Source organism: Drosophila hydei, unplaced genomic scaffold, assembly GCF_003285905.1.
Source record: "Drosophila hydei strain 15085-1641.00,03,60 unplaced genomic scaffold, DhydRS2 tig00008119-arrow-pilon, whole genome shotgun sequence".
NCBI lineage: Eukaryota > Metazoa > Arthropoda > Insecta > Diptera > Drosophilidae > Drosophila > Drosophila hydei.
The window spans coordinates 33,581-57,037 of NW_022045830.1; the positions used below are offsets into that span (position 1 = coordinate 33,581).

The window sequence follows — 23,457 nt, forward strand, 5'->3', positions numbered from 1 at the left end:
CGCTACAGCTGAAGCCAACTATCTATGTCTTAAAAATAGTAAGTTCTTAAAGCTTTTTAACAAAGTTTGCCCAAATTTAATATCGAAAATTTCATATATTATTGAACGCATTTATAAGTGAGCTACGAATTTGGACTTTGGCAGCCTTCAACTTGTAGCTGGAGCTCATGCACATACTCTACCCGACTGTGCCAATAGCATGCGGAAGCATTCATGCCTCATGTCCTGCGAGTATATTATATTCAGCTGGACAGTCAGACAATCGCATTGTTGCTGTCAGTTGTTGTTGTCGGTTGTTGTTGCCTTGTAATTGCCGCAGCACATTTGCATGGCAAAAGGAGTTAATGGTGGTTGCCTGATTTGTTGTTGCTATTGTCGAATAGTTGTTGCTGTTGTTTGTTATTTGTTTGTTGCTGTGTCGCGCTGGCTCGACGCGGCCTTATAAAAACCTTTGGCTGGCGTCAACACGGCTTCAATACGCCGGCAGTCGGTAGCTCAGTCGTGTACAGGTGTTGCCAGTCCGTGGTTCCTCTTCTAGTTATCCAATGGCTTGTCGGTGGCTTATTTTTCAATTTTACATTATGCACACTTATGCAACGGCCTGAATAGGTCAGAGCTCAAAGAATTTCAAGAATTGAAGCGCTTAGGCATTTGATATAAAGTCTGCGTTAAATCGACTTAATTTGTATGCGCAACATGTGGTGCGCATCCATGTGAACCACATTCAGCGATAGCCAACGCATATTAATAAAACACTTAGCAATTTAACACGACTCGACACGAGAATTAATTACAAAATATAAATAACAAAAAAATCACACGGAAAAAATGAATATACGTTTTAAGATCAACTAAGCGCTGAACGTGTGCTTCGCATTCCAATATGGATGCTGCACCGCCCAATACACGGAATCGCATCTGGACAACCGCCAGCAACCACAATGTCTACTTTGATGAGAATCTGCAGCAGCAGCGACTCCAAACGCCAGGTGAGTCTAGCCGTAGATACCTAAACGAACTCCAATAAGAAAAGAAATTAAATAGAAATCTTAATTGATTTATAACTAAGTATTTATACATAGTTCTTAATGGGTAAAGTTGTATATTAAATTAGATATATATATTTGCTTCTGGTGAGTGTAATTTGGAAACTTGTGAGTTTCAATCAGTTCACTGAATCATTAACTAACCGCATTGCAAATGGCCCGACTGAAAATCTGAGTTCGATTTAACCACAGCGATGCAATTGATTATTCACTGAATGACGAATCTGACTCATTATAATATCGAGTAATAACACTTTAGCTTTCTTCACTCTGACTGGTTATACTTAAAAAATAATCTGAACATTTTTATCAAGTAGCAGATCATATATCTATCCCCTGACTAGCTCCTTAGTTCGACTGGAGCTGTATCATTATCGGGATGAAGTGTCCTAGCATCCTCCTCAGATTTCCGGTCTGGTTTTTGTCCCTCCACAGCATCTTCTGGCAATGGCTCTGCCAATAGCTGTTTATCATCTTGTCTTTTAGTGCGATTTCGCCATTCCGATTTCCCATTGATAATGAGACTTATCAAAAAAATGAGTATAGCTATGGACAGAAAGGCCGCCCAAATTTGCATAATCACTTCCCATGGATTCAATATTAATTTCTTAAGGGACTCAGCATCTTTCATTAAGTCCGATATCTCATGTACGTCCTCAGCCATGGCATAAATATTCACCTCCAGATCAAATGTGTCATAGCCAAATAATGATAGAATTTGGGACATTGTGAAGCTAACGAAAAAAATTTATAAAATTGTATATACATTGACATATAAATGAAAGCCATTTGTTGGCCTAAATTAATTAAGTGGGAATATAGTACAAACTCTGGCCACTAGTGTCTATGGCTGAGATTGAACATGGTATTCGAATTGGGCATGCCTTAGAGTGACTTGAGCTGCTTGAGAATCAATTATAATTTTCAATATATTTTTAATTTATAATGTCTCTATATCTATCTAGAATCGTTGCCTAAGCGTAAAATATAATATAATATAAATAGAAAATTTATAATTTATATAATACGAATACTCTTCTCTGTTTTTTTTAGAGTTACATATGTTTAAATTATAATATAGTAAATAAATATATTTTTAATATCTATGAAACGATTTGACGAGATAGTTAATTTAATGGAATTAATGACTAAATATAGTTTTGGTCATGTGGCCATCAGTGCTGGCGCCAGGCGCTGTCTGGAACACACAATCATCGCCATCAGCGTTTTTGAAGACAGCTCATAAAGCGCAACAACTATTAATTTGCTTTGAATGTAATGGTTTTTAGCTGTCTAAACAGTTTGTAGATTATTTTCACTCTACATGCGACAATTCTGATTCTTTACGTGGCCATTCAACAAAAATTGGTCTTGGACGCAGATCGCTACGAGCTTGACGAATAGAACTATTATTTTGATATAAAATTTCAACAAGTTTCAAGTAAATATATTCATAATAAAAAGTCAAGCCAGTGACTACAAAACTCAACTATCATCTATTAAATATGTCATTAAACAAAGCAGTGTTGCCAACTCAGACTTGTAAGCCTCTAAAAAGATTGCACTATATAATATTTATTTATTATAAAACTTTGTTTTATATACAGGATTATTTCTAAGAATTTTTCTTTCTATCTATATCTATATCCATATCTATATCTATATCTATATATAGTGTTAGATATGTTTGTTTGGTATATAAACATATCGAGGTACGCTTTAAAATTAGTTTAATGTGCCTGGACACGCAAAACATTTGCAGTGCATTGAACCAATGCATAGTTAATGCATGTTGCATTTGGATGTGACAGGTGAATGCATTATGGCACACAATTCTTCGTATAGTCCAGCTCGCCTGACAGCTTGAGGTTGGGGCAGGGGCGACGCATAGCGAGCCAAATGGATCAAGATTAGGCAGCAATATATGGGTAAAGAGCATGACAAATGATGGACATCTAAATAGACAACAGCAAACTAATTAGTTTTAATAAATTTCGTACAAAAAATAAGGCTTAAAGGCTAGAAAAATATTTCCTAAGCTATATTGCAGTCGATTCATATAACTAATGAGCACGTAATGTCTGTCTATTACAGCTAATCGAAATCTTTTGTCTGGCCAACTGGCACCGGTGCGTGCTTTTAGCGAAAACGGCCATGGGGACAGTGCTCAGAGCAAGCAGCTGCCCTACGAGGCCATCAACTCCAATCTAATTGGCGTGCAATCCAAGTAGGTGCTCACTCGAGTGGCGAAATATGTTTTAATCGTTCGCCTTTTGCAGATTTCGGCGCAGATATTATCACAAAGTTGTGCTGGGCGTGTTGGTAGCGCTCGTAGTCATTCTGCTAATAACAATCATAGTCTTAAGCGTAACATGTAAGTAGCTGGGCTGAGCATCAATCGTCAGCAATCATTGAAGCTTCAATCGTGATTTTCAGTTAAGAAATCTAGTCATATATGCCGGAGCAAGGAGTGCATCCGCACAGCGGCTAGCCTCATCTATGCCATGGACGAACAGACTGATCCCTGCGAGGACTTTTACAAATTCACCTGCGGTCGCTGGGCCAACGAGCATCCGCGTCCCGATTCGGCCACATCGAACGATTGGTTTCGCGAGCGGCAGGCGCATATAATGCGCTTGGTTCGCTCCTTTCTGCAGTCGAATATCAGCAGCGCCGAGCCAGCTGCCGTGGGCATGGCCAAGACCATGTACCGGAGCTGCATGGACACGGATCTGCTGGATGAGCGTGATCTGGAGCCGCTTGTTAACTATTTGCAACGCTTCAAGCTGCCGCTGCTGCCCTCAGCCCTGAACCTAACATTTAGCAGTGGCTCGAAATATGCTACAGAGACGAGCAACTATACTTACAACTGGCTGGACACGGTGGTGGCTATAAAGCGCCATCTGAGCCTGGACCTGATAGTGGGCTTCGACGTCTTTCCCGATCCCTTGAATCGAACACTCAATCGCATTGCACTGGGCACGCCCGAAACGGAGTCCGCATTTCCCTTGTGAGTGGCGGAGGCTTAGCTTTAGTTCTAGTTAATAAATGCTCCAATTTGCTTTTAGTAACAATGATGATTCGCATAAGATGCTGCGCAAGATCCATAGACGTACCATCTACTTGCAGTATATGGATGAGAGCGATGACAACGACAATCACGAGACGGAAGAGGAGGAGGAGGAGGCCAGCAAGCAGACCAGTGCAGGCATGTCCGCCTATGTGATGTACGTGCGCAAGGTAATCGAGAAGTACTTGCTCTATGTGGATCCCGATGTCAATCAGGAGGAGGCCACGCTGGGCATTAAGGAGCTGGTGATGCAGGCCGTCAAGGTGGCACGCAAGATTCATACGGTTTGTGGCATGTGTCCCATAAATTGTAGCCAGTAAAGAGATTTGTTTTGCAGCTGAAAGAGGAGGCAGAGAACATAACGAAGCCCTCTAGTAATCCCGTCGAGGATATCATGTACATTTCATTAATGAAACTTCAGAATCAGACAGATAAAAACATTGCGCCGCAAACGATGCCCATTTGGGTGCGCTACATGCAGCTATTGCTCGAGGGCACGAAACACGCATCCACAATGGATATCAAGAATACGACTATAATAACCAGCCAGGCGGATATATACTATCTGCAGAACATCGTCGCATATCTGCACGAAACGCCCGCCATGCACATCGAATCCTATTTGTGGCTAAGTGCACTCGAGGAGCTGGTGCTGCACACGACCAGCGACATGCGTCTGCTGCACGGGGAGTACATGCGCCTTGTCATCGGCACCGAGGGCAGCACTCCGCGCTCCCTTTATTGTGCACACGGCGTGAATACGTTGTTTGGCATGGCCGTGAGCTATGTGCTGGCTGATGAGCGTTTCACGAAGGAGACCTTGCCACGCGTCGAGCGCATGCTGAGCGATATACGACGCTCCTTTGATCGCCTGGTGCGCTCCACTAACTGGATGGATGCGGCCACTAAACGTCAGACCATCCAGAAGTCAGCTGAAATGAAGAGCTTCATTGGCTTTCCCCACTGGCTGACCAATGCGACTGCCCTCAATGCCTACTACGAGGGCGTCAAGGTCAATGTGAGCACTCATCTGGAGAATCTAATGGGCTTTGTGCACTGGCAAATGCTGGCCAAAATCAATGATATGGACAAGCCAGAGCCCATCGGCTGGGCGACTTCGCCGTCAAATGTGAACGCTTTCCATACGTTTCAATCGAATGCCATTAGTAAGTTGAATACATTCGTGCGGTCATTTTAATCATTTCATTGCATTACACTGCGTCCATTAAACATGGTTAATATCGAGTGTAATTGGCCTGTGGAAGTATGTCTGACAGACACATGAAAGTTGAATCTAAAAAAATAAAAAGTCCCATTAGTTTAATCAGTGAACTTTCAACTCTAATTGCAATTGATAATTATCGATTATTTTCACGTTTTTTTGCTTTTGCATTGAATACGTCTGGCAAAAATGTAGAGAGAGTTTCTTAAATATATTTAAAATTAATAATAATTGTCAACTTAATAATTATCGATCATTAATCGTTTTTTATCGATATTTGCATATATGTTTTTTATGGTTACATCGATAGATTAAATGAAATTCAGTATATAGTTCAAGCATCATTTATTGCACCCTTTGACACCAGATACAGGCTATTTAGCAATCAGTCAATACCACATAAAAACTCTTAGTGGTTTCCTGAAACTTTTTACAGCGTATCTACCAATCTGGTAATCTCACATAATTAATTCTGATGCAATTTATAGGATTAAATAATGTCAGATAATTTATTGTAGTTCCTTTTTAAACTATAAATAGGGCATCAACTGGTTAGTCAATATACATTCCAGCTACTTTTATGCATCATTTACAGGATAACTAGCAGTCGGGCAGTGTCGCGCTTCAAGGTGTAATCTCTTTACTGTTTTTCATTGCAGCTGTGCCCATTGCCATTCTGCAATATCCGTTCTACGACCTTGGCCTCGAGTAAGTTGGAGCAGCCACGCCCCTAATCAAGCACGCACTCTCAAGCACTGGTTTCATTTGTCTGCACTTCGCACTTTGCACTCCGCACTCGCCACTGACCGCTGTCCATTCTGCACTCAATCTTGGCGCTTTAATCCCTTAAGATACAAACTCAATTACATTTGTTCAAACGCATCCTTGTTAGAGCTTTGAATTACGGCTCGATTGGTACGATACTGGGGCATGAGCTGACGCATGGCTTCGACGACAGCGGCCGGCGATTCGACAAGGAGGGCAACATGGTCGAGTGGTGGTCGAACCAGACAATCAATGAGTACGTCAATCGCACCGAATGTTTCGTGGAACAATACAGCCGATACTATCTGCCGGATATTGGGGAATACGTAAGCATGGCAACGGATGCGGAGGCGGAGTGCTCCAATCAGTACACACATTTCGGTCTGCTTGCAGATTGATGGCGAGCTAACTCTGGGCGAGAACATTGCGGACAATGGCGGCATGCGGGAGGCCTATCTGGCGTATCGGCTCTATGTGAAGGAGGTGGGCCGCGAGCGTCTAAAGCTGCCCGGGCTGGAGCATTATACGCACGAACAACTCTTCTTCATCGCGTTTGGCAATCTGTGGTGCGAGACCTATACGCCAGCCGCATCGCGGTATGCGCTCGAGGATTCGCACTGTCCCGGTCAGATGCGCCTGAAGGGCGTACTGTCCAACTCCGAGGAGTTTGCGCGCACATTCAAATGCGGCCGTGGCACAGCCATGAACCCAGATCAGCCTAAATGCCGCATCTGGTGATGAGTACACAGCAGACAAGTGATGATTTTTCTACATTGATTTGTATACGTATTACGCATAGACTAGGAGCTAATGCAACTCTGGCGTTTTTTTGATAATGGTATTAGGCCAATAAATGGAATTTTCTGATGTAGTCACAAATTCTGGTAATGCATATTGGCAGCCAGGCGAATTCAATTAAGACCAACATTGCGTATGCGTAATATATAATGAATGCTGCGCTCAAAAGCAGGCAACACATTTTGCGCCTGCATCGTTTGTATTGTTAAAAAGTGCAGCATACTTTTGTGCGTCAAAACAAATTAAATTTAACGTCGCATCGGCCAATCTGTGAGGGACAGAAATTCGAGTCGCTGACAGTTGTTTAATTTATATATCTCTATTTATGTATTTTTGTTTTATATTTTTAATTTTTAATTATTATTTAAATTAGTCAATTTTCAATAATGATTGGAATTTCTATGCACATTTATTTATGATTATTTGTAAATTACATAATTTTTATACATTTACATTGAGTTAACATTTATACAGGAATACACTTAGTCATAGAAGTATGTAGACACTCAACTAGCTTGTTGTTTTTCGAGACGCTTGCACTAGAAATCAATGGAGATTCAGCACATCTTTGGTTTGCAACTTAGTTCAGAACTGTGTGGAGCTCAGGTAGCTGGTGCTGTTCAGGTGAAACGCACCAGCGGGTCGGCGCGGCTGGAGCCGGGGTTGTGGCATCTGTGCGACATCGGGAGCTACCGTAACACTGTGGTCTCCGCACATGAAAATTGGCTCTAAAAAGGAGTTCATTAAATATCAAATAGGTTTGTTGACTGCCAAAGACAACGAAGAGAACAAGCTGAACTCACCATTTGCATAGAATTTGTGCGTAGCTTTCGCCTGGTGCTGATGTAGGTGGTGCAGGTGTTCACACGATGTAGGTGGAATGCATCTTCCGTTCCTTTTCAAGTGGCGTGGAATACACAAAATACAGCAACAACAACAGCAGCAATTAACAAACATTTAATAGAAAGTCTTGTTAAAGTATTTGAAATAAATTTGATATGTAACTTCATTAGCTATGTGCCTACGCATGCGGTTCTGGGATTGTTGTGCGCTGTGTGTGTGCAACATGCTTTAACATTTGCCTGGGATGAAGGAGAAGTTAAGGAACTAACTACTCAGAATGGTAACTATCTAACGAAGTATGCCGTATTATAGTTGTGTGTATAGACTTGTCTCTGCCTAAGATGGTATTCGAGTTATGCCAGCAGGAAGTGAGAGCAGTGACTGAAATAGCTGTGAGCCAATCGGACTACATCGTGATAATAATTATTGGAGCAATTTGTGGCTTATGAAGTCTTGACTCGATTTGAGGTGAGACTTAAGTCATAGTAACTAAATATATATTTATAAATATTATTCTACTATTTTTAATGGAAAAAGTTATGCTTAGTATCAGAAGAATAATAAGCTTTGTAAACTTTGTCTCTTATTCATAATGACTTTAACTTGTGAGCTTATAAGCTTAAGGCATATTTTATATAGAAATAAAATTTAGATAACATCGGACTAGGATATCATAAAGCTTTAAATAAAAGAATAAATCCATATAAAATTTTACTGCAAACAGATTTGCTAATTTTTAAGAAATTTAAGGAACAAAAGCAAGTTAAACTCTTGTAACATAACTTTAATTGTAACTATAACTCCACTTTGTTTACAAGGGTATACACGCTTCGGCTTGCCAAAGCTAATTTGTATATTTTTTATTAATTTTTTTTTATATATTTTTTTGTTTTATGGCATTGAAACGTGAAGACAAACAGATTTGAATAGAAATATTTAGAGTTGTAGAGAATTAGAGAAGGGAGGTGGCACCTAATGCGTATTTTAGGTTTCCTTACTAGACCATCGCCATTTCGGCGATTGTATTTGAAGGTCATCTCACCGGTAGCTTCATAGCTGCGCTCGCCGCGACTGCGCAGATAGCGATGCAGGCAGCAGCAGCGCCGCAGTCCCGGCACTCGGTACATGATCTGTAGGAATCCGCCACGGAAACGGGCGTTCATATAGCAGTAGATGATGGGATTGTAGCAGCTGTGCGACATGGCCAGCCAGTGGAAGGCGAACCAAACATACGGCAAGGGTTTCCAGTTGGCAAACTCCTCATCGTTAAGCATGAGCTGCAAGACAGACAAAGATAGAGAGAGAGAGTAGAATAAAGGGAGACTCCAGCAATTTAAGTAAGATTTGTATGCCCCGTGGCTAAGTTGCTGTCAGAGCAACCGCCGCAGTGTACCCACCTGTAGTATGTTGAACGGTAGCCAGCAGCTTGTGAATACAATTACAACCGTCAGCATCATTTTAATCATCTGTAAGAGCAGAGCATAGAGGGAATTAGAGTGCGACGCCATAAAACCCGTATTTTTATATTAAGGATGCCCTGCTTGAAGGGATGCTTTGACATTAGCTGCGGTTCAAAGTTCATGCACCCACATCCAGCCACATCCTTTTTGTCTTTGCACGCCATTTCAGTGTGCGGCAACAATGGCTACACGTGTGGCAGCATGGCGTCTGTCCATTAAAACGGGGTCAACGCCTAACCTGATTTATGCGCAACGGAAGCACAGGCCAGACGTACACCCAATTTATCAACAACGACGGCTGCAACTTTAATCCACTGCGCACTAAATGTGGCTTAAAGAGTTGCCCCTAGCTGCGTGGCGTGGCTGAGTCGCACACATGCTGGGAGCTCGTCTCATTATGAGTTCATAAAGAAGTTGTATTAGGCACAGCTGATTTCAGTTTGTGACAACTTAAATAAATACTAAATTAAGCACAGTCCACAGGCGGCAGCTAAAGTACCTCGGTGTGTGCATGTCCTTGAGCCGCGTAACTTTTGGCCAGTAAAAGCAATTTTTATGCGATTTTTCATTAGGTAGTTGGTTGACTTTATTTTCTGCACTCCATAAAATTATGATCCATTAAGTGGTTAAACGCTCCTCGCCAAAGTTATGCGTATAAATCTTTTGGCAGTGAATTTGGCTTGAACTTGGGTTAACTGCCTGGCTCGGTCTGCTGCTGTCTACCTAACATTGTCCACTCTTTGGCCAGCAATAAGCGTCGCTGACCTCTGAGCCACTTCAATGCGAGCCTCGATGCGCTTCATTAAGAACCCATAACTCAAATTAGATTATCGCCCTCGATTTTCTTTGCTACGCTTTCAGTCTTTCAACTCAAGCCAAACAATTCGAACATGTAAAAACTTTCGGATCTGCAAGTCCTTAAACTTGCATAAATTTGCTAAAACTTTCTTATCTTAGCTGGTTTCCATTTGTTGTGTGCTTAGCATAGCATGATAGCATGATAGAACTTTATTTTTATAGATTTTAGAACGAGATTTGTATTCTTCACTTATTTTTCTAAGAAATCTTTTACTCAAACTCAATCGGGAGGGTATTTTCTTATCTAAGAAATATTTTGCAATCTACCTAAAATATTTTAAATTTATATTGAAAAAATATATTTTTTTTTTAATTTTGTTGAACAATTTTCATTTCTTGCTTACTGGACAGGTTTTTAAATAATTTTTATTCTCAAAATTTTTTAATTTTTTCAATTTTTTACTTTTAAATTTTTTCTCAAAATTTTTTAATTTTTTATTCATTTTAATCGATTTTCGATATCAACATAAGTAAAAAAATAATTTTTAAAAGTAACTCAAATTGTCTTTTTACATAATTTCATCAAGTAAAGCTTCGACTGTATCAAATTTGACTTAGTTCTTGGCTTAATCAAAGCTAAATTGAAGTTTGTGTCATTTATGATTTCCTTAATACTTTGTTCTCTACACGATTGCTGCATGCAACATTCAGTCGTTGTTGCCCAGCTAATAGAACACTTAAGTGTTCTTAGCCAATTTTGGCCTTTAGCTAATTTCCATTTTAGCAAAGTGCACAAACTTTCGGCCCGAATGGCAGATGATGTAATAAGCCACGTCGACTATAGCAGCTCGTTTCAGCTCAGTTCAGTTCAGTATTATGATGTGCTCATCAAGTGGGGCACATTTGACGTGTTTGTGCGTGTGTGTGTGTGGCAAACCGCTGGCACGACACGGCTGTTAAAGCACATTTGCCAATCAGCTGGCAACAGTTGCAAGCAAATGTGGCAGCCACCAAATGCCCTGGGTAGAGGCGAAGCGCGTGTCACGCTAAACGGCAATAATCGATTCATATGCGAGATTCAATTCAGATGCTGCCCGAATGGCGCACTAAATGTTTATCGCATTATTCCAGCAAATATTACGTCCACATTTACATATGTAACTTGCCAACTGTTTTTGCAGCAACATATGAGCCAACTTGGCAGATGCATAAAAATCTTAGGCCAAATGTTGCCAGAGTCAAGAGTTCATTTGAAATTTGAGCGGATTATTACACTGTTCACATGCAATGTGCCAGCAAAGGGTATTTCATGATTATGTAAGAGCCAGCTGAAGACATAAACACAATATATATTCCGCTACAGCATATGTTTCATATTTGTTTTTATATAGATATAAAATTATATTATTTATAAGCTATATGAATTTCTTATTTTAAGTGAGACTCTGTAAGCGAGGTGAACAGACTTCGTATATAGATTCCAAATTTATATTTGTTTGTCTATGTTGAATCTTGATGCCTGCAAGTGCCTCAAGTATCTTGATCCCATTATAAATATAAATATATTTAATAGAATAAATAACAATAACAATAACATTGACAAAGGTTTGCCAAAAATTATAAAATAAATGTTTATGATAATTTTCTCTCTTTAAAAAAATATCTAAAATAATTAAACAAAATAGTAAAATGTCAAAAAAATACAAAAAAATAAAACAATTTATTTATTATTCTGTGCAGCTATATCTATATGCCTATAAGCCTATATGCCTCTATAGGCATATATACTATATATTTATACCTATGTTTAATGTCCTTCAAGAACTGAACTGAACTGCCTAAAAGTCGTAAATAAAAATTCGAGATACTTTTTGAGCACACCTCGACTACAAATTTATGTTTGTTTACCACTTTCTCTAGAACTCATATATCTTAATATATTTCCTATCACATTTATACACATCACATGTCATACATCAGCTAATCAAGCTCTTGCCTTAGGCTCATTATCAGTTTCTTTTGGTCGATCTCAGCGTAATGGATAATGAATCAGATTCCATGACGACATTCATAACTTTTTATTTAATTAGTTGCTTAGATTTTCATAGAGCTCGCATTGTGTTATTTGCTGCCATTGCACGCGTGTCAAAAATGAGTGCTTAGTTCTGTCTTGCCTTGCGCTGCATTTACAGTTGCGTGCGCAATGCCAACATTAATCATACGCCGCAATGTACACACATTAATATATATATTGCTGTTGCTGGGGCAACTGTGGCGTGTAAATAAAATTGGGTTGAACTATAAATACCTATCAATAGCCATCGACAGCATTTGGACTTACGAATAGGAAATGGTTTTATAGCTCAGACAAAGTTAATAGTTTAGTGTGGCAAATTGTGTTTAATGAAAGTATAATCATGCAACGCCTGGTGGCGAGTTCATTTGCTTTGGCTTAAAGGCTTGGCTCACTCTGCTGTGGAATGTCAGTGGCTTTGTGGTACGTTAAGATAGTTTGCTTCAGATTTAACTTTTGGCAGCAGTTTAATTGTCAGCAGCTGCAACGGCAGCAGCAGCAGCATCAGCAAATCGCATCAACTATTTGACACTTTGACTTTTAGCGCGGTCACCTGAACCGGTTACGTTTAGGTTTACGTTTACGGTTACGGTTATGTTTACGTTTATGCTCACTGTTTGCCATTAGGTCCAGCCATAAAGCTAAATGCCGCGTCTGGCGCTTACATAAAAAAATAAGTTCATTTGTTGCATGTTGTAATTCATTAAAAATTAAGCCCGAAATACGCGCGTCGCACACTCAACAGAGCCCAGAGGTCAGACTGACAAATGACTTGCAATTGCTTGAGCATTGAGAAATGCGAACGGAAAATCTGAGACTGATTTCGATTCTGATGCGATGCGATGTGATGCGAAGGCGCAAAACGTTTGTGTCAAAAATTGTTCGCTAATTAAATTTCTTGGCACGTCGCACAGTTGTAAATGGACTCGACGTCGCGACCTCTTTGCCCGACTTGCCATTCAGCTTTTTTGTTTAATTAATGTGCTGAGTGACGGCTGCCCAGCTTGATTGATATTTAAGTGTTTGCCAATTTGATTATGGACCCTAAGTGTGCACTCTAAGAAATAGAGAAGATTCAACTTAAATCAAGTTAGAAATTTTATTACAGACTTTGATTTGATAGTTTATTTTTGACAAAATTTTATTCTTGGGAATCTTTAAGTATTTATAGTTCATATTCATTAGACAAGTTGACTTTGACAGCAGCATTGAATTGAAGTATGAGGTATGAATTCTGTATTTGATTATGACAGTTTTTATATTTATAAAAATAATTCTTATATAATATTTACTCTAATGCAGTCACGCTCCCATTTATAAAGGAATGTTTTTCGGCGTGTGTGGGTGTTCTGGCCAATTTGTGCGCTGTAAGCTCTTTGGTAAGCCTATTAAATCATGTAAATTGAACGCACTGCATAACCATTGACCATGTGGGCTGGATATCTGCGGTAATCATCGGATAAATGTCAAATTCAAACTATGACGAAACATAGACAATAGGCCGCAACTTTCTTCTTTCCAAAAAATTCAGCGAAAAACAAAACAGTTTCAAATGATTTTGTTATTATTTTTGTACTTTTTTCTGACATTTTTCAGAGGCTTAATTTCTTTGGTCGGCCAACGGGGCAGACATCAAAACTGTCCAATCAGCGAAACGTGAGCCCAACAGCGGCTTCAGCTTCCGCAACGGCTAGCAAAACACTTCGGGTTGGGCTGGAAAGGCGAGCTAAGCGCATTAAGATGCTTGATTGCAATTTTTTATATATTTTTTTGGCAACTGCCGTAAGCTATTGTACGGCTATTATTATTGTTCACGCCGTTTTTGAAGATTTACTTTTTATTTATTTACTGCCTGCGACTGGGAAACTGAGGCTATTGAGAGCGAACAGGTCCAAGACAAACAGTTACAATTAAATTATATTAAGAGCGAGGCAGATCTACAGTTGGCAATAAGTCGACGTTTGAATGCGCTTGTAGTAATGGGGGACATATATTATAGTTTGATCAGGTAAATATCGGGAAGGTTAAATCCTTGGACAGCTTAGAAGCTGATAAAAAATACAAATAAATATATATTCGAATTTTACTCCATTTTATTTTAAAGTAAAATAAAATAGCTTTAAAATTAATAGATTCATTTATTTTTAAATTACAAGAAAAATAAAATGTTTTAAAAAAATATTTATTAAAAATATAGTATTAAAAAAAATTTAGTTATAAATGAAAAGAGTAAATTAAAAAAGTATATTCAAATTTCTATAATAATTATGTGAAAAAATATTTATAAAATTCGCAATTTTTTTTTTATTTAACAACAAAATTCAGAGAAATAAAAAAAAAATATTTCTTAAGATTTAAACTTTAAAAAAAATCATGAAATTAATATTCATTATAACTTATTATTCATAAAAGAACTAATATGCATAAAAAATATTGTTGATAAATGTGAAATATTTACCAAATTTATTTTCTGATATAAATCGAAGCAAATCATTGATTAGTGCCCTAGCTAATGGTAACCCACATATCTGATTTACTAACATTTCGCACGAAAATCAATTTAGTTATGCTAAGAATCAGTTATAATGGGAAAACATGGGAGAGTGTAGATATTTGTAGCTTTGCAGCTTTCTATGTCCGAAGCGAAGAAGAAAACGCTTAATCAAGTCGCAAATTGGTTTATGGAAATGGAGTAAAAAAATAGAGAAATAGTTGCATTAAACAGTTAATCACTGTCAAAATTGGTATCGAAAGCCATTAATCAATTCATTGGACTATCGATTAGCGCGTGCTCCCGGGTCACCCGTTGCCCATGGCACCAAGTAACTTTCTTGTTGAGCTGCGGACACGTCCCACAGGGCACTGAAATGGAGCGCAGTGTTAATTGCCAAACAATTACGAAAGTGTTGCGCCGACGAAATGTGAAAACTTTGCTGGCTTTGATCCACTTAGCAAGGCTTTCCATAAAGTGGTCTAAACGAATTGCAGCCGAGCGTTAAACAATGCCTTTAACTAATCAGCAACTAATTTGAGCTGTGCCAATTTATGGGCAAACTTTGCGGGCCGAATTAACTGTAAAATTCACACAGGTAAGCCCAATGAAAATATTAAGAAATAACAAAATGTGTGGGCAACGCTCGTAAACATCCAAAAGTCATAAAAATAATCATGGAGCAGCAGGAGCTGCAGGAGCAGCGAGAATAAGGAGCAGCAGGGCGCCCATCCTCGTTGCGATGCCAGCAAAGCCTGCATCGTGTCGGTAAACCATATTGGACGATAAAGCCGAATAAAATTAAAGCCAAGTGTGTGCTATATATTTATTTTTTTACTTTCTTGTTGTTGGTGGGCGTGGCAGCGGGAAGTTTGACGAATGTTTGCGCTCCTTGCGGGTCTTCAATGGACGTGACGCGACTTTTACTTTTACGACAAACATACATTATAATTAAGGTTCTCGTGTCTGGGCAGGGCGTGGCCACGCCGCCACGAAAGGGGCTCAAGGAAAACGCGCGCAATTAATTATAACGCCGAAAGTGTCATAAACCTGATGGGAAGCCGGCCAAGAGCCAAGAGCCAAGAGCAATGAGCAAGGAGGCAGGAGCCAGGAGCCAGGCGCTAGCCTGCCAATTTAATTGCCTCAAATCGAAGCCGAAAATCCAGCGCCGATGCTGGGTCTTAGTTGCCACCCAGTGTAAAATAAAAACAGAAGAGAGGCGAACCTCAAGGAATAACCCACTTAAATAAGGGTCAAACACATTTTCATCCATCACGCGATATTTTGCGCACGTTTCGGGTTTCTGTTTGGGCAAAAGCTTCGCTACAAATTTTCCTTATGCACTTGCTCGCGGCATCTCAACTGCGCCATTGACCGTGTCATTGAGTTTTTACTGTAGAAATTTGAAGAAAATATGTGAAATAACAAGTTTGCGCGCTGATTGATGGACTGAATGATAATCGACGTAATCTCCACTCAATGTCTGTCAGGGCATCTACTCTTCGGCTACTTATAGCCATTGATTTCCTATTGTCCTTTCCACATTCATGTTGTCTTTTATCTAACCGCAAATTGAATTTTAAGTATTCCCTTTAAAATTTGTAAATTGCTCGTGCTATTTTATTTCGAATCTTGATTGATTACACCGAGAAGTGTCCAGGCTGGCGGGGCTGCTTTTCGATTCATTTAATGGCACTTGTTATATATTTGAAACTCAATTGTTAGGGCTTAGTCTCAAGCAGCTGGCTGCATATCGAGGCCAAAGGCATGCCAACAGTCTGCTAAATGATTGCGAGTGGCCAGCAAGGTCTCAGGGGGGAACATATAAATTACGAGCACGTGCAGTACAACTATCTATATGCGTTTGGGGCACAGAGGGGCAGAGGAAGAGATAGAAGCACAACATTTTCAAGTGCCAAAAGCATGTAAAGCACTTGCCACAAGTCGAAAAATCGCCTGAGTTATTTGCTGCTGCCGCCCCTATGGAAAAGGCCATATCCATGTATATTGGCCAAGTGCAGACGCTGCTCTGTTGCCAAATGCCACAACAGAGCGTTTGGGAAAGGGCTCCAACGGCGACAACGTTGCGGTCGAAACTTGCCAAATATAGCAGATAGCTAAGCGCGTGGGTGGCCCACTACGTGTGGCCCACACAGGCACCGCTGCATATACAAAGAAGTGCCACCCGTATCTGATTAATGTACGTCCGACTATCTAGCTGCATGCCACCACATGAGCAAGTACCCAAAAATAGTTTGTCCCTTCTCATACTGCTTTACATAAGGAGGGGTATATTGGCTTTTATGTAGTGTACTCTTGCAGCTGAACTGAAATTTGTATTTGTGTTTGTCTGAGGGAAACTTGCATTCGTCTTGCCCTTGGGCAAGCCGCCAAAATTGATAAAGCTTAGCATTTGCCAGGTTTAGCTACATTATTTTGTAGCTAAGCTGAGCTCCTAAATAAATTCTCCCAGCATTTGCGTGCCTCACATATTAGAGTGACCAAATTCTGCAAAAGGAGATCAGCTATGGTCCTCCCATATCTGTGCAAGCTTTTTGCACTATGGGGAAAGAAAGCCTTGATGGCTTCGATAGATTCGAATATACTTAAAACTAGATTTGGTAGATATACTAATATTCTCCTAAAAAAGCGAATATTTCTCTTCTCTTATATTTTGGAGGGAACAAATACTAGATACTGCACATTTTACATTCTTAAGTATAGAACCCAAAGCTGAAAGCCTTTAAGTATCAGAGCTTTATTCTTAGAGCAACCTAATTCTGTAAAAGTATGTGAGATAAGTTAATCTAAGTAAATTTTATGCCCGTTTTCATTAGCATATTAATATTAATTTATAAGTCGAACAGCAAACGAGTATTACACAGTTGTCTGCACCCGTTTGGGCTTGTTTTTTGCTTGCAACTTTATGGCCAGGCGAGGAATACTTGAATTAAAGTGCGGCTGCTGTTATCAATTTAATTGTTGCGTTGTTTTTTTGCCACACTTTACGAGCGTCGCAAGTGTAATTAAAAATGTGTAGCGCATAGTCGACGGGCGCCCACAACAAAACGAATTGAGCTGTGTGTATGACTGATGGCCCATTGATTAGACGTAAAGTTAAAGCAACAACAATAACAGCTTGATTGCTTAGGTCAACATTTAAGGCGTCAACTGAACAGAGAGAAAGAGCTGAAGACAGTGAGAGCGAGTGCGGGAGAGATAGAGTGGAGGAGAGGAAGAGAGATCCGGAAGCCAGGCATGAGTAAGACTACAAAATATATATGTAAATGTGACTGGGAACAGCAGCTCATGGCCCGGGGGCCACCTACAACAACTGCTGATGCCAAAGGTAACAACAACAGCCACACAGGCAAAAGTGAAAGCGACAAAGTGGAGCTCGGAGAAGGAAACTGAAATTCGAGCGACAATGACAATGCGAATCGACGGCGGACAACGCTGTGTATCCAAAGCATTAAAAAGATTACAACAAAAATAAAAATAAAAAGCAAGCAAAATAAACGACGATTGCAATGTTTAAAAAGTGAAACAACAAACCAAACGAAACGTGATAAATGATAAAAAAATAGTCAGCAAAAGTATCTAGAAAGTCCGTTAAGCGACGAAGTTGGAACACCCTTGACTGGGTCGCCAGTTCAGAGTTTCAAATGTGGCTTACCACAGTCATAAATGAAATACCTTTGCTCACAATTTATTAGCAGAACGAACTATATTATTGGCTTTGCAAGTTATATAAATCTGCAGGTCAAACTTTGACTGCAAATTGAAACAGGTCAAGTTTTGACAGTACCTGAGGACGACAAAGTTACCTGAAATTAATATTTGTTGCAACTGGTGTGGCTTTGCGCTAGGTTGCATGTGTCACAAGAGAATATGGCTTGGCTTCGTTTTATATTTCCATGCCAAGAGTCCACTGACTAAATGACTTCACAGTAACACGTTTCACTGTCAATTTAACTTGTAGTCAAATTATTAACAGGCATTCTTTAAAAAACAGTTCATATATATTTATATAAATTCTATTTAAGCAGCTGCCTTTGTGTGATTTACATGAGATGAGAACTAACGCTCTGTTAGGGTATTAAAATGTAAAATTCATGTAAAAAGTTGGTCGACTTGCTAAGTTGGCTTTGCTTTTGGCCTAGAAAAGTGTTTTGCGTCGAGCCAACGGCGGCAGCAGAGATGCGGGCGCCTGCCGCAACTTTGGCTCTAGTTGCGGCTTGTTGCCAGTTGCCATTTGCCAGTTTTTTCCCATTTACCATTTCACAGCACTTTGGCTGGGGCTTCCCCGACCTGGCCTGTCGGGACGGTAAGCGTGGCAAGCGTGGCAATCGTGGTTTGCCCTCTGGGCGACCCCCTCAGCGCTCTGTCTGGCCAAGTTGAGTTCAAACGGAAAACTTTGGGAAAATCATTCACACAAGTCAACTTAATTAAAATGGACTTTTCCGCCTCCCAGCCGCAGCTTAGCCTTGGCTGTGCTGATTTTTTTTCATTTGTTGTCTTCCTGCTTAAGTGGCGAAAACCGTTAATTTGCTCTCCTATGCAAAAGATTAAGAAACGGAAAAAAGATGCCCAAAGACAAATAACTGACTGAGAGAAAAAGCGAAAAAATAACAAACTATAGAATGAACTTGCCGAAGGTTTCCTCAAGTTAAACTTAATGTAAAAATTATGAGACTAATGCTGAGAAATTGCTTTTTAATTTGTTTCCAGTGGGTCTCCAGAACTGGCCCAGGTTCCCGGCACAACATTTTTGCTCGGTTTTGAGTATTTAATTAATTTTGTATTTTTTTTTTTTTTGGCATGCTAAGCAAGTAGGCCAAGTGAATTACGTGAGGATATAGAGGCTGCAGAGGTGGGGCCAAAATGTGACGCGCTTTGTGTAGGAAAAGCCAGTCAGCCGGGAATTGCCTATTGCCGAGTGCCATGCAGAGCTGAGCCCTTAGCTGGCTGCACGTTCTTATCGCCTGGCTGGCAGAGTGAACTCTATTGACGTCAGTAATCCGTATATGGAAGCCAATAGATAGATATTGAGAGGACATACGCACAATCAAAGTGCAAAGGGACGAAAAGCACAAAAATCAATTAGGCTCAGGCTCAGGCATGTGGCGAAACCTGAAAAATTCTGAACTCAACAAAAATTAAATTTAACATTTTGTTGTTTTTTTTTGTAATTTTGTCACCGTTGTTTTTTTTTTATTGTGCATAAAGTACTTAGAGCTAATGATATAATTAAAGTATATTTATATTTATATGTATTATGTATTATGAATGGAGTTATATATCAACTTTCGCATTATCATCATCTACTAGCTTCTTCTTCTTCTTCTTCTTCTTCTTCTTCTTCTTCTTCTTCTTCTTCTTCAATTCTTTTTCTTTTCCTTTGCTCGGATGCCAAGTGGAGTTCCCTACACGGAGAACCCAGCACTTGTCATCTATTAGCTAAATGGATTTGGGTTAGGCAAGTGTGAGAGGAGTAGAGAAACAGACGAGATAGACAGAGATAGAGAGAGAGAGAGAGAGCGAGTGAGTGGAAGAGTTGGAAATGGTGATGTATCAAATGATGTTTGATGAGTGCGGAAAGTCGGAAACATTTTTATATACAAAAGTGTTGGACGACAGTGGCGTCCATTCATGAGGGACTGGAGCGGATGTTGGGTACGTCTTCTCGTCCAGAGTTTTGGGTCAAGTCGCACTTGCAGTGTTGAGTGTGGGCGTGTTTGTTGGAAATAGTTGAGTATTAGCGCGTCAACGACAGGACTAGTCAGCAGCTTGAACCGAGTTTGTGAGTGTCTGTTTGTCCGATTGTGGTTAGATCGAGGTGCGTGTTCTTCGAGTTCTATTCCGGGCTGCTGCTTAGTATGGGCCAGACTTGCCGGGTGGGCCGTAGTTGCTGGATGGCGACGAGATGCCACCACCTGAGATATCACTGCCAGAGAAACCGCCATCGCCTCCGCCAGTTGAGTAGCCGCCGCCAGTGTTGGTCTGGGTGAAGCCACCGCTGCCGCCAGAGATGCCACCGCCGCCGCCGCCTTCCTTCTGGGTCTTGTACTTGATGAAGTAGACTTCGGGCTTGGAGGGCTGCGTGGGTGCTGGCGTGGGAATGACAATGTCTTGCTGATCCTCGGGCTTCTTGACCAACACGTAGACCAGGGTCTTCTCTTCGTTCTGGGGCTGCAGAGGGATGACTGGAGCCTGGTACGAGGGTGGAGATGGCGCCTTAATGAAGATGATTTTGTAGTGCTTCTGGGACTGGCCAATTGGCAGGTTGGGACGCTGACGCACTTCCTCCTGCTCTGGTGGTGGCACATGCACATAGATGTGTTTCTGCACCAGGGTGGTGCCACCGCCGCCGCCGCCGCCGCCTCCGAAACCACCACCGATGCCTGTAAAATTCTCCAAGATTAACTTTGAACTTAATTTAGTTGGGAGATCGACGCACCTCCTCCGAAACCACCGCCGGATCCGCCGCCGAAGCCGCCGCCGCCGCCTCCACCGGAACCGCCGCCGAAGCCGCCTCCTAATCCACCACCGGAACCGCCGCCAAAGCCGCCACCTGAGCCGCCGCCGAATCCACCACCGAAGCCGCTGGAGCCGCCGCCAAATCCACCACCGGAGCTACCGCCAAATCCGCCACCGGAGCTGCCTCCGAATCCACCGCCACCGCCACCGCCAATGCTGCCTCCGTGAGAGCCGCCGCCGCCACCGGGACGATTGTAGTTGTAGCCAGCTTCAGGGCGCGCCGCGGCCAGGGCCAGGCAGGACATTAAGATGAAGGTTTTCATGGCGCGTTCTTCGATTTGGGTATACGTATATGGAGGTGTTTATTCACGGATTGGCACGCACACACTTGCACTGTCACAGTAATCCCGGGTCTGTGCCGTGTATTGGTGTGGGAGTGACAGATGTGGATAGATAGATGTGGGAGAGAGATACGTTGGTTAGGTTGCCTGCCGGGCTAGATGTGGCTAAGGTTCTCACGTTTTGATTTTTTCTTTAACTATTTACAGTTATCCTCGGACTCGGTTCACCGATGTTTATTAGACCAAATCAAATGCTTCACTGACGAACCAATGCAGCCGCATCATCAATTTATACAAAAAATCCAAGCAGCATAGATGCCACAGTCGCACAGCCGAAAACTCAGTCGGCCAGCGGCACACACAGACTCACACACACACACATACACACGCACGCCGAGCTTAGCGATCATGATGATGCGACTGCGCGCATGTGTGGCCCAGGCCCCTAGCTGGCCAGCGAGCTGGCCAATAATGAGCAGCTCCCCTCCCTCTCTCTCGCATCTCTCACGCTCTCGCTCTCGCTCTCGCTCTCGCTCTGGCTCTCGCTCTGTCTCTCACTCTTTCTCTCTTTCTTTGCTGTCTGTGATTTTCGTAGCCAAGTCTCTCGAAGTGTAGGACAGGCGCAAGTGAAACCGAAATTACAGCACAATCAACTTATTACAGCACAGGCAGCGGCAGAGCCACAGAGCTTTACGATTTCCCGCCTGTCGGATGTGGCGCTGAGACCTCTGCCTCAGCTGCTGCTGCTGCTGTTGCTGCATCATCATCATCATCAGCAACGGCGGCTGCCGCAGCAGCTGCTCTCACTCTCCAGGTTGAACCCAATGTCGTGCACTTTCGCTCTCGCTGGCCAAGCAACTAACAGCCAAGAGCTCCCAGCGCCCATCGGCGAGCTGGCACTTGAGCTGCGGCAGGCCGAGCGTACGGCTGCGGCTTTCCTCGGGGGCAATTCGAATTCAAAATGAAAATGAAAATGCGCTCACGATCGTCGGCGTACAAAAGTGAAATTCGTTAGAAAATGCCCTGGAAAACGCTGAACAAAGTCGCAGCCTGAATCACTTCGTTGTTTAACAATGGCAATTTGAATAATTTCGTGCGCGTGTTGTGGATTTTCCTACAATTCGAAACTGGGCTGCCATTGTGCGGCAATTTCTATATAGGTACATACATGCATATATATATGTCTATATATATATATGTTCACATACTTGTATGATAAATGAGAACATGTGCAAATGAGATTTACAATTGGAGCAAGTGTTGTGTGTTTAAATGGAACTCATTGTGATACCTAGCGCGTACTACTCGGAAATATACAGTAGACATTGACTAAAGGCCATTTAAAAAAATATAAAAATATAATTAAATTAACTTATTTTAAAAAAAGAACTAAACTATATATTTGTTTTTAATTTTCAAAATTATTTTTTAAATAAAATATATATCTCAACTTAAGGCTGTCATTTGATCATTTTTAAGTTTTGTTTTTCAAGTTGTCAACAAGATTTTTTTATGCTCTTCATAAAAGTTTTGTTTTACAAATGCTAAAAGATAAAATTTGTCAGTTCTTTTATATATATTTACTTTTATTTATAGCGAATAAAATGAAATATTTTCTTAGTATTCCATTTACTTTTACCCAATAGCTACTGTACCTACATATGCTTGAGCTATAAATCCTATCATCAAACTTGCATAATATATAAGCGTAATCCCTTCCAGCCAGTATTTACTGTAGCATGCCTCAAACTGTTTTAAAGATGCGCAACGCGTCTTACAGATTTTGCAGCCCAGATAGCGAGAGTTCAAGCTCAGTTTCATCAAGAGGCACTTGTGAAATGCAGCTAAAGGGCCTGTTCACAGATTAATCGATAAGTATTTAGTTAAGGGCATTCCCTCATCATAAAAACTTCATATTCTCATCGTTTGATGCGTTTTACAACTTTAGTTTACGCTTTACATGCTTTTATGATCTGTCGAAGCTCACGCTTACGCATCGGAAATTAGCTCATTGCGTAATTTTGTCATAAAAAAAGAAAAAAAAAAAGTAAGTTAAATAAAGCAACAAA

General features: G+C 40.9%; 3 protein-coding genes across 5 annotated transcripts in view; 1 reads left to right on the top strand and 2 right to left on the bottom strand.

The window, feature by feature from the left end:
* Positions 1–883: 883 nt before the first annotated feature.
* Positions 884–6,849, top strand: LOC111603282 (endothelin-converting enzyme 2). Its single transcript, XM_023320795.2, has 9 exons — positions 884–989; positions 3,141–3,273; positions 3,326–3,420; positions 3,483–4,056; positions 4,115–4,400; positions 4,454–5,282; positions 5,998–6,046; positions 6,231–6,429; positions 6,497–6,849. Exons 1-9 carry the CDS (start codon positions 884–886, stop codon positions 6,839–6,841), a joined length of 2,616 nt encoding a protein of 871 aa, XP_023176563.2. The 3' UTR covers positions 6,842–6,849.
* Positions 6,850–7,424: 575 nt separating this feature from the next.
* LOC111603273 (RYamide receptor) overlaps positions 7,425–23,457 on the bottom strand; it is a 44,834-nt gene continuing 28,801 nt past the window's right edge. The window contains exons 4-7 of the mRNA XM_023320786.2: positions 9,142–9,210; positions 8,787–9,021; positions 7,705–7,796; positions 7,425–7,629 (exon numbers count right to left, since the gene is read on the bottom strand). Coding sequence (XP_023176554.2) covers positions 7,591–7,629; positions 7,705–7,796; positions 8,787–9,021; positions 9,142–9,210 — 435 coding nt within the window. The 3' untranslated portion in view covers positions 7,425–7,590. The remainder of the gene's footprint in view (positions 7,630–7,704; positions 7,797–8,786; positions 9,022–9,141; positions 9,211–23,457) is intronic.
* LOC111603274 (putative glycine-rich cell wall structural protein 1) lies at positions 20,039–21,679 on the bottom strand. 3 transcript variants are annotated; one of them, XM_030224845.1, is made up of 3 exons: positions 21,567–21,679; positions 21,028–21,460; positions 20,039–20,971 (listed from the first exon to the last, which is right to left on the bottom strand). In XM_030224845.1, exons 2-3 carry the CDS (start codon positions 21,368–21,370, stop codon positions 20,442–20,444), a joined length of 873 nt encoding a protein of 290 aa, XP_030080705.1. In that variant the 5' UTR covers positions 21,371–21,460; positions 21,567–21,679; the 3' UTR covers positions 20,039–20,441. The 3 variants fall into 3 exon arrangements, with proteins under 3 accessions (XP_030080705.1, XP_030080706.1, XP_023176555.2); XM_030224846.1 differs by having other exon boundaries at positions 21,028–21,535; positions 21,594–21,656; XM_023320787.2 differs by having other exon boundaries at positions 20,039–20,973; positions 21,051–21,679.

Bases quoted from the DNA above. Each gene is read 5' to 3' on its own strand.
- LOC111603274 (XM_030224845.1), bottom strand. From the start codon at position 21,370: ATGAAAACCTTCATCTTAATGTCCTGCCTGGCCCTGGCCGCGGCGCGC. The intron at 20,972-21,027 runs GTGCGTCGATCT...AGAATTTTACAG, and splicing joins CGGCGGTGGTTTCGGAGGAG to GCATCGGTGGTGGTTTCGGA.
- LOC111603282 (XM_023320795.2), top strand. From the start codon at position 884: ATGGATGCTGCACCGCCCAATACACGGAATCGCATCTGGACAACCGCC. The intron at 990-3,140 runs GTGAGTCTAGCC...TGTCTATTACAG, and splicing joins GCAGCGACTCCAAACGCCAG to CTAATCGAAATCTTTTGTCT. The intron at 4,401-4,453 runs GTTTGTGGCATG...TTTGTTTTGCAG, and splicing joins TGGCACGCAAGATTCATACG to CTGAAAGAGGAGGCAGAGAA.